This window comes from Centruroides sculpturatus, unplaced genomic scaffold (genome assembly GCF_000671375.1).
Source record: "Centruroides sculpturatus isolate CEXI.00-Female unplaced genomic scaffold, Cexi_2.0 scaffold119, whole genome shotgun sequence".
Classification (NCBI taxonomy): Eukaryota; Metazoa; Arthropoda; class Arachnida; order Scorpiones; family Buthidae; genus Centruroides; species Centruroides sculpturatus.
Window position 1 is genome coordinate 429934 of NW_019384338.1, and position 11903 is coordinate 441836.

The 11903-nt window shown below is 25.5% G+C and overlaps 1 protein-coding gene across 1 annotated transcript in view; it reads left to right on the forward strand.

Annotated features, from left to right (window-relative positions):
* LOC111632849 (run domain Beclin-1-interacting and cysteine-rich domain-containing protein-like) overlaps positions 1-11903 on the forward strand; it is an 82553-nt gene that overhangs the window by 31319 nt on the left and 39331 nt on the right. The window contains exons 5-6 of the mRNA XM_023377380.1: positions 1525-2494; positions 6686-6736. Coding sequence (XP_023233148.1) covers positions 1525-2494; positions 6686-6736 — 1021 coding nt within the window. The remainder of the gene's footprint in view (positions 1-1524; positions 2495-6685; positions 6737-11903) is intronic.

The following is an 11903-nucleotide window of genomic DNA, read 5'->3' on the forward strand; positions in this document are numbered from 1 at the left end:
AAAAAAAAAAAATTTTGGGAAAGGGCCGAAAGTACCGAGTTTTATGAAACTCTATGGAACTTGCCCGAGGTTTTTCGGGATGTTGATTTTAAAGGGTTAAACCTCATTCAAATGTCAAGTTACAAAGGTGATTTGCTATCCACTTGAAAGGGTGGGAAATATATTCAGAATTGTTACATTTATAACGTTGTTTATGATATAAGCGACTAATAAAAATCGATACAGGGATTTGTCTGCTTTGCAGTTATCAAATAGATGTAACTTCTTGAACATTTTTGCTTTCTTTCTGTAACTGCTTTATTAAAAATTACATTCTTGTTGAATGAATAACTTTGAAAACATTTAGTTTTTTGATATCATAAGCATAATTCCAACAATAAGACAGAAGTTTAATAGCATTAATATGTATAATGATAAATGGTGATTGACGACTTTATCTGTTAGAAAAATTTAATCTGGTTAAGAATATTGTTCAGCTTCTTATAACTTGCCCCTTCCTCCTCTATTCCTATTTTAAGCCAGTCTTTATTCAATGCCTACAGTCAAAATTTGTTACCTGAAAGAGTATTTTAACCGATTCTTTGTTTTCGTTTTAAAATATTTTGTATGTAATTAATTCATTTGGAGTATTGAAGGTGGGACATTGCATTTTTGTAAGGTTGGTTATGGATGAGGGCATCCGTTATTTAGAGAGAAATATAATAGATGTCCTATTTGAAGGATCTGGGGATTATAAAAATGTCTATTAAATAGAAGTATCCACTATTCAGGAGTCTCTGTTAATGGAGGTTTCAGTGTATAAATTTTGATGAAGGCCAAGTTTACAATGTTTAATTGTTTACTGTTATGTAACTATATTTTAAATTTTTTAATAGCAAAATTTTTAAACAAACATTTTTAAAAGTATCTCTTAAAAATGTTTTTAAAGCTCAGATCAATAAAAAAAAAAAAATTTACAAACTGATGCATTCCTGTAGTTTTTATAAATTTTAAGTTAATAAATTCTATATAATGTTATATAATAAATCTTTCTTTGTAGCTTAAATGTCTTATCAGTTTTTTTAGTCATTATTAAATAATATAGTTTTGGAAATAAGATTTAAAAAATTGATATTTATACTATTTTCTTAACAGTTTTTTAATATAAAATTCAGTAAGTTTATTTTTTTTAAGTTGTATTATCTAGGAGAAAAATTATGAATTTTTGGAACAAAATTTAATGCTCTGTGGATCATAAATTTACTTATTGTTTCTTTAACTATTCTGTATCAAAACTATTTGTAGATAAATATTTTATCAAAGTATAAAGAACTGCTTAATGTGATTTGTTCAGTTAATGACTTATTATTTTGCTATAAATTAAATTATATAAAATTCAGCTAGTTATAATTTTCCATTAACTTTATAATTTTAAATTTAAAAATTTGTTATAGAATCATTAAATTATGCAAGATTAAATATAAGTTTATAATATGCAGAAAAATTATACTTTTAGTTTAAAATTAGTTTTTTTTATGCAATCAGGTTGTGAAGAAAAAGTCAGAACCAAAACAGCTTAATTTAAATGATGTGAAAATAAATGACACCTGTGAAAAGTTAAGTAACTTAAATGTGTCCAATTCCTGTTACTATACTAGATTATTGCATAATGGGAGGAAAAAGAAAAAATTAATAGAACATTCCAAAACAATGAAAGTTGGATTCTGTGATTTACCTGATTTTCAATACATTTCTACCCAAGAACAAAACTGTGATTTGCAAAATAAAATTCTGGAACATTGCAGCTGTGATAAAAATTCATCCTGTACAGAAACAAATGGAAGTGAAACTCAGAATACGGAAGTATTCAACAAAGAATTTAATTATAGTGAAAGTGATTGTGATAATGCTCATGTTAAACAGAACTTATATGCTACAATTTCTCCCTCTAGTTCATTAGATTTGCACAATAAATTATTATGTTCTGGAAAATTACTTGAAGATTGCAAATTTTATCATAATTATAATTGTTTAGTTAGAAGCAGAAGTTGTCCTGAATTACATGATTATTACTTGCCAGCTAAAGTTAATGTGAAACATACACAAAATTTTAAATCAAACAATTTACAACAAAAATGCAGCTCTCTTCCAGTGTTATATAAATCTGTTTCAGATGGAAATGAATATTTTATAGAAAATAAAAACATTTTCAGTAGGAATCTGCAGATACATAAAAATGAAAATGAAACAAGTTTACAGCAAGAATTATCACAAAATAAAGAAATCAAAGAATGTAAGTTATCACCGGATATTTCAAAATCTAGTTTACCAAGTACAAAAACACCAAAATGGAAAGCTCAACATACAAGATCTAAGTCAGATATCCCAGGTTTATCTCAGCATTCTCAAAAGAAGGAAAGTATAGTTGAAACAAGTTCAAATTCCTTGTCATTATCATCATCTCTTCCTAACAAATTAGAAGATAAAAACAGAAGACAAAGTTTATTAGAAGAAGGTAATCATTGTGTTTTTGATATTTTATAATTACAATAAATTTCCACTAACTTGGACTAATAGGTGGTGAAGGTTGTCCAAGTTAGTGTGTGTTTTCCCTGAAGATACAGATATATAGTAAGTAATTTATTACAATCCAGCTCTATATAGAAGCTTTACTAGTCATTAGTAAGTTACACTACTAAATTTGTTATATACAGAAAATGAGCTCAAAAAATTTCATGAAAGTATACAGCAATCTACAGTCTTTAGAACTTACTACAATAATACAAAGCATGGTATTGCAAACTTTTGAATATTGAAAACACTCATTAATTATAATTTCATATTAAGATTGAAGACAAAGTTATCAAAACAGTTATTATTAATATTCATTTCCTGTTAGTGATTGATCACCTTTAAAAAGATGGATGTTTTGATAAACTTTGCATTCGGTCTTAATTAATTAATATGATATTACCATCTGGATGAATTTGACAAAATTATAATTTCATTGTAATTACTTATGAATTGTAATTTTTCTATTGTCAAGAAATTTTAATTTGCAATTTTTTTAAAAATTTTGTCTGTTATGCAAATTTCAAAATGGAATGGTCTTAGTTAGCAAGGATTTACTGTATTCATTTTATCTGCTGTTTTATAAAATTTTACTATTTGTAAATTATTTTATGTAATAATTACTATTTCAAATTAAATATACAGCAGAAACTTGATTATCCAAAACAGTTTTAAAAAAAGAAACCAGAACATAACATTGTATACAGTTATATATGTTATAGATATTAAAGTAACAATACAATAAATTTCAAAGTAAATAAAGATAAAATGATGTATAGAAATATATTTATTGTTCATGCATATTATCAATCATTTATCAATATGTATTTATGATAAATCAATAGTATAAGTTTGATATTTTGTAAATATCAATTAAATATTACTTATCATTCATAAATATAAAATGATATATTTATTTTTTATATTAATTAAACAAAGAAAATCTTTCATTTAATTCAAGATATTTTTTTTAATAATTAAAAATATTATTATTATATTTTATTTCCAAGGGGATTTTTCCCTATTAGGGGGAATACAAATTTCACAATAAATATTATTTCGGTCTACATGATTAATATACATTTTACAAATAAGTGTATTAATTATAACATAACATGGTTTCGCAAGACCACTTAAATAACAATAACGTTATTTGATGAATTTAGTCAATACAAACATAAAGTAACTTAATGATACATTATCAGTAATTTAAAACAACAATGTAAATCAAATAATTAAATACTACAAAGAAATTTTTTTCAGTGTATTTGACAAAAAATTATAAATTCTATAAGCATTATTTTCTGTTGAATTTTTAAAGTTATTTTTGAAGTCTAGAGATGAGCTACCAGTACATATATTTCGATTAATTATTAACCAAGTCTGTTTAAATGCTCATCCCTCGAGAGGCAGTTGATTTGCATTAAAAAATTATTACCTTTATATTTAGAGTCCATATTATCTGCAATTCTTGCATTGAAATTGCCCAAAATTATGGAATAAGGAATCATATTTTGCCAGATCTCCATTTGTTTAGTTATTTCATTCAAAGTTATTATGTCATCAGGTGAAATATAGGTAAGCATTAAAGTTATTAAATTATTCGTAATATTAGCAAGAGCAGATTTAATGATTTGAACAAGGAGCAGAATGAGATTATTAGATTTTTTTTTTTTTTTATTAATATGCAAAGGCTTCCACTTGGGCGGCCTGGACCTATTGGTTTATTGCCAAAACTTCCAGAGAAATCTGTATGTTTTGTCATTCCTCTAGTAGACTTTGTTGTTTTTTTCGTATGAAGGTAGAAAAATAAGATCTCTAGTTTTATTATTATTAAATGTTATTCTTGTTGTTAAATTTGGCGTTTTTGATAGCCGAACTATCTCTAGTATATTGTCTTGAGTTATATTATATATATTTAATACATTAGTAATAAATTTTAATATTTCTGCTCTTGAAGTGGTTTTATAGTTTGGGTAGTTGTACAGTATATTATTATGTTATTATAACAATGTTCATTTATTAGCATGTCCATTTTAAATTGGATGAAATCTTTGTCCGTTTGTAATTTCTCTACTTAATGCTTCAAACCATCAATCTCCCCTTTCATTTTTTTCTGATTTTTCTTTGTTTCTCGAATATTTTTGTGGATAATATCTAGTTCTTCTTTAATCACAACCGTTTGATTAAAAAGTTTATTGTTAGTAGGGTTGATTAATTCCGATATTTTATTCCAAAGCACTGAAGTATAAGAGTCTAGGAATTTATCCGTTACATTAATCGAGGTTTGATCAGAAATAGTTGGCTCACCTGATTTGTCATTTTCATTAATCTGTGATTAATTTGGATTCTAATTCTTATCGCTAATGGATTCTTCATGAAGACTTTTTTGGAAGTGAAGTTAAAGTCTATTAACGACCTGGAATTTGAAGAAAATGGCTGATCTTTCTTAGTATCCAATTTAGTACAATTCAATGGAGGTCTACCCTTCTTGACTGGAGAACGTTGCATAATTATTCTTGTTATTACTGTTATAAATAGTATTAATTAATAACAAAATTAGGCTTCTTGTAGTAGCAAATAATAAAAAAACACTTAATTCTTATTCTAGTATGAGTGGCCAGGTATAAAGAAAAATACGCCAACAGCCTCGACGGATGAACACGCCCCCCTCAATACAGGAAAGATTATTAAATAAATCTAATTTGAATTTAGTCGTCTAACTTTCGTAGTAAATAAATAATGGATAGGAAAACTTTATACTGAAATATAACCACTCCTTTGCTCAATAGTCGAATCGTTTGTTGTTTATGGAATTCTTTACATTTTTTATTGCAAGAGAATAGTTTTAAGCATTTTTTTTCTTTGCTTGCATAAAAAACATATTCTACATAATAAGTTTTCTATGAAAAAAAATCCATTTGTATCTGATTCATCATTAATAAGTGTGTTTAAAATGCATATAATATTAACACATTAAGAAAAGAATATACAACAATAATAATATAGAATAGAACAGAATAACATAATAAAGAATATACAATAATATATTCCTACAATAATATTATTATTGAATTTAAAGAAAACTTTTCTACGATAATTTTTCAAATACTGTATTAAATAATTATATTTTAATTAACTCGCCTTTGTATATCGATGCAATATCAACTACTATAATTTGTTGAATAGTCAACTACAGCAATTATAATAATTAAACGANTGGAATTTGAAGAAGATGGCTGATTCTTCTTAGTATCCAATTTAGTACGATTCAATGGAGGTCTATCCCTCTTGACTGGAGAACATTGCATAATTATTCTTGTTATTACCAATATAAATAGTATTAATTAATAACAAAATTAGGCTTCTTGTAGTAGAAAATAATCAAAAAAACACTTAATTCTTATTCTAGTATGAGTGGCCAGGTATAAAGAAAAACACGCCAACAGCCTCAACGGATGAACACGCCCCCCATAAAATGATATATTTAAGTTATTTAGATTCTTTGCTAATCTGTATTAAGTTAATTTTTTAAAATATATTCTGAAAATTATAATAAAATCTTTTAGTTTGTCGTTTATTTATAATTGATTACTAGATTTAAATTCTACTTTTTTCAAACACTGATTCTCATTTTGATTGTAAATGACATCAATTTATCACTTGACATGTTTGGACCAAAACCATAAAATTCATATTATTAATAAAAATTTAACATTAGTATTAATAAAGATTTCACTCTTGTCAGTGTGTTAATGATCAAAAATCACAATAACTGTTGCAAAATCTTAATCTTTTCTCTTATGTTTCTCAGTCCTTTGACTTAATGTTCTCACTTAATTTTAAATCATAAGTGTAACTTTACATAATGATTATTAGATTTAGATCAGTATAATATATCATATTTAAATTTTATGAGTTCTCATAAGGCAACTAGAGTAAAAAAGAGTTCAAAGTTTTGTTCATTAACTGAATTGTTCGAAACTCGGAGTTTGACTGTTTGTATTTCTGTAATAGTAATAAAATATTATATACCATTAACTTTTGTTATATTTTGTAAATAATTAAATTCATATAATACTTTTTGTTTAAAAAATTCTGAAATATTTACATTTATATATAATTTCATATAAAGGTTGTCAAGTAGGAGTTCCTACAGAATGCTTTTTTCCTAGACCTCAAGAAGGTCAGAGTCTTANAAAAAAAAAAATTTTGGGAAAGGGCCGAAAGTACCGAGTTTTATGAAACTCTATGGAACTTGCCCGAGGTTTTTCGGGATGTTGATTTTAAAGGGTTAAACCTCATTCAAATGTCAAGTTACAAAGGTGATTTGCTATCCACTTGAAAGGGTGGGAAATATATTCAGAATTGTTACATTTATAACGTTGTTTATGATATAAGCGACTAATAAAAATCGATACAGGGATTTGTCTGCTTTGCAGTTATCAAATAGATGTAACTTCTTGAACATTTTTGCTTTCTTTCTGTAACTGCTTTATTAAAAATTACATTCTTGTTGAATGAATAACTTTGAAAACATTTAGTTTTTTGATATCATAAGCATAATTCCAACAATAAGACAGAAGTTTAATAGCATTAATATGTATAATGATAAATGGTGATTGACGACTTTATCTGTTAGAAAAATTTAATCTGGTTAAGAATATTGTTCAGCTTCTTATAACTTGCCCCTTCCTCCTCTATTCCTATTTTAAGCCAGTCTTTATTCAATGCCTACAGTCAAAATTTGTTACCTGAAAGAGTATTTTAACCGATTCTTTGTTTTCGTTTTAAAATATTTTGTATGTAATTAATTCATTTGGAGTATTGAAGGTGGGACATTGCATTTTTGTAAGGTTGGTTATGGATGAGGGCATCCGTTATTTAGAGAGAAATATAATAGATGTCCTATTTGAAGGATCTGGGGATTATAAAAATGTCTATTAAATAGAAGTATCCACTATTCAGGAGTCTCTGTTAATGGAGGTTTCAGTGTATAAATTTTGATGAAGGCCAAGTTTACAATGTTTAATTGTTTACTGTTATGTAACTATATTTTAAATTTTTTAATAGCAAAATTTTTAAACAAACATTTTTAAAAGTATCTCTTAAAAATGTTTTTAAAGCTCAGATCAATAAAAAAAAAAAAAAATTTACAAACTGATGCATTCCTGTAGTTTTTATAAATTTTAAGTTAATAAATTCTATATAATGTTATATAATAAATCTTTCTTTGTAGCTTAAATGTCTTATCAGTTTTTTTAGTCATTATTAAATAATATAGTTTTGGAAATAAGATTTAAAAAATTGATATTTATACTATTTTCTTAACAGTTTTTTAATATAAAATTCAGTAAGTTTATTTTTTTTAAGTTGTATTATCTAGGAGAAAAATTATGAATTTTTGGAACAAAATTTAATGCTCTGTGGATCATAAATTTACTTATTGTTTCTTTAACTATTCTGTATCAAAACTATTTGTAGATAAATATTTTATCAAAGTATAAAGAACTGCTTAATGTGATTTGTTCAGTTAATGACTTATTATTTTGCTATAAATTAAATTATATAAAATTCAGCTAGTTATAATTTTCCATTAACTTTATAATTTTAAATTTAAAAATTTGTTATAGAATCATTAAATTATGCAAGATTAAATATAAGTTTATAATATGCAGAAAAATTATACTTTTAGTTTAAAATTAGTTTTTTTTATGCAATCAGGTTGTGAAGAAAAAGTCAGAACCAAAACAGCTTAATTTAAATGATGTGAAAATAAATGACACCTGTGAAAAGTTAAGTAACTTAAATGTGTCCAATTCCTGTTACTATACTAGATTATTGCATAATGGGAGGAAAAAGAAAAAATTAATAGAACATTCCAAAACAATGAAAGTTGGATTCTGTGATTTACCTGATTTTCAATACATTTCTACCCAAGAACAAAACTGTGATTTGCAAAATAAAATTCTGGAACCTTGCAGCTGTGATAAAAATTCATCCTGTACAGAAACAAATGGAAGTGAAACTCAGAATACGGAAGTATTCAACAAAGAATTTAATTATAGTGAAAGTGATTGTGATAATGCTCATGTTAAACAGAACTTATATGCTACAATTTCTCCCTCTAGTTCATTAGATTTGCACAATAAATTATTATGTTCTGGAAAATTACTTGAAGATTGCAAATTTTATCATAATTATAATTGTTTAGTTAGAAGCAGAAGTTGTCCTGAATTACATGATTATTACTTGCCAGCTAAAGTTAATGTGAAACATACACAAAATTTTAAATCAAACAATTTACAACAAAAATGCAGCTCTCTTCCAGTGTTATATAAATCTGTTTCAGATGGAAATGAATATTTTATAGAAAATAAAAACATTTTCAGTAGGAATCTGCAGATACATAAAAATGAAAATGAAACAAGTTTACAGCAAGAATTATCACAAAATAAAGAAATCAAAGAATGTAAGTTATCACCGGATATTTCAAAATCTAGTTTACCAAGTACAAAAACACCAAAATGGAAAGCTCAACATACAAGATCTAAGTCAGATATCCCAGGTTTATCTCAGCATTCTCAAAAGAAGGAAAGTATAGTTGAAACAAGTTCAAATTCCTTGTCATTATCATCATCTCTTCCTAACAAATTAGAAGATAAAAACAGAAGACAAAGTTTATTAGAAGAAGGTAATCATTGTGTTTTTGATATTTTATAATTACAATAAATTTCCACTAACTTGGACTAATAGGTGGTGAAGGTTGTCCAAGTTAGTGTGTGTTTTCCCTGAAGATACAGATATATAGTAAGTAATTTATTACAATCCAGCTCTATATAGAAGCTTTACTAGTCATTAGTAAGTTACACTACTAAATTTGTTATATACAGAAAATGAGCTCAAAAAATTTCATGAAAGTATACAGCAATCTACAGTCTTTAGAACTTACTACAATAATACAAAGCATGGTATTGCAAACTTTTGAATATTGAAAACACTCATTAATTATAATTTCATATTAAGATTGAAGACAAAGTTATCAAAACAGTTATTATTAATATTCATTTCCTGTTAGTGATTGATCACCTTTAAAAAGATGGATGTTTTGATAAACTTTGCATTCGGTCTTAATTAATTAATATGATATTACCATCTGGATGAATTTGACAAAATTATAATTTCATTGTAATTACTTATGAATTGTAATTTTTCTATTGTCAAGAAATTTTAATTTGCAATTTTTTTAAAAATTTTGTCTGTTATGCAAATTTCAAAATGGAATGGTCTTAGTTAGCAAGGATTTACTGTATTCATTTTATCTGCTGTTTTATAAAATTTTACTATTTGTAAATTATTTTATGTAATAATTACTATTTCAAATTAAATATACAGCAGAAACTTGATTATCCAAAACAGTTTTAAAAAAAGAAACCAGAACATAACATTGTATACAGTTATATATGTTATAGATATTAAAGTAACAATACAATAAATTTCAAAGTAAATAAAGATAAAATGATGTATAGAAATATATTTATTGTTCATGCATATTATCAATCATTTATCAATATGTATTTATGATAAATCAATAGTATAAGTTTGATATTTTGTAAATATCAATTAAATATTACTTATCATTCATAAATATAAAATGATATATTTATTTTTTATATTAATTAAACAAAGAAAATCTTTCATTTAATTCAAGATATTTTTTTTAATAATTAAAAATATTATTATTATATTTTATTTCCAAGGGAGATTTTTCCCTATTAGGGGGAATACAAATTTCACAATAAATATTATTTCGGTCTACATGATTAATATACATTTTACAAATAAGTGTATTAATTATAACATAACATGGTTTCGCAAGACCACTTAAATAACAATAACGTTATTTGATGAATTTAGTCAATACAAACATAAAGTAACTTAATGATACATTATCAGTAATTTAAAACAACAATGTAAATCAAATAATTAAATACTACAAAGAAATTTTTTTCAGTGTATTTGACAAAAAATTATAAATTCTATAAGCATTATTTTCTGTTGAATTTTTAAAGTTATTTTTGAAGTCTAGAGATGAGCTACCAGTACATATATTTCGATTAATTATTAACCAAGTCTGTTTAAATGCTCATCCCTCGAGAGGCAGTTGATTTGCATTAAAAAATTATTACCTTTATATTTAGAGTCCATATTATCTGCAATTCTTGCATTGAAATTGCCCAAAATTATGGAATAAGGAATCATATTTTGCCAGATCTCCATTTGTTTAGTTATTTCATTCAAAGTTATTATGTCATCAGGTGAAATATAGGTAAGCATTAAAGTTATTAAATTATTTGTAATATTAGCAAGAGCAGATTTAATGATTCAGACAAGGAGCAGAATGAAATTATTAGATTTTTTTCTTTGCAAAATTTTACAAAAAAAAAAAGACCTTTTTTTATTAGTATGCAAAGGCCTCCACTTGGGCAGCCTGGACCTATTAGTTTTTTTGTCAAAACTGACTCTATTGTAAATTTTTAAAAGAAGGTAGAATTGTAGACTATTTCGGAACATATCCAGGTTTCAGTGATTGCAATAATATCCGGATCATATTTAGAAATAAAGGCATCTATTTGAAGTATTTTATATTTAAGTCCTTGACTATTCCAGTTTATAATTGAGAGGCATTGATTATTAGGGTAGAGTTTGCAGGATTGAGTTTTATCTTGCTTATTAATATGTCATTTAGTTAAATTTGCTATTCTTGTTGATGGAAGAAAAGTATCTATATGCACCAGTTTTCCCGTGTTTAAATTATAAGTTAGCTTTTCGCGATCAATTATTAAGATGCCATTTCGTAGTTTTATCTGAGGGTTTTGTTTACGTAATTCATAAAAATTTGGCAGTAAATGTTTCCTTCTATTTCTCGAGTTGTTAGTTAAATCCTGAGAAATCTGTTATTTTGCCATCCCTCTAGTAGACTTTAGTTGTATTTTTTCGTATGAAGGTAGAAAAAATAAGATCTCTAGTTTGATTATTATTAAATGTTATTCTTGTTGTTAAATTTGGCGTTTTCGATAGTTGAACTACCTCTAGTTATCTCTAGTTATCTAAGACTAGAGATAGAACTATCTCTAGTCTTGAGTTTTATTATTTATATTTAATACATTAGTAATAAATTTTAATATTTCTGCTCTTGAAATGGTTTTGTAGTTTGGGTAGTTGTACATTATTATGTTATTATAGCGATGTTCGTTTATTAGCATGTCCATTTTAAATTGGATGAAATCTTTGTCCGTTTGTAATTTCTCTACTTGATGTTTCAAACCATCAATCTCCCCTTTCATTTTTTT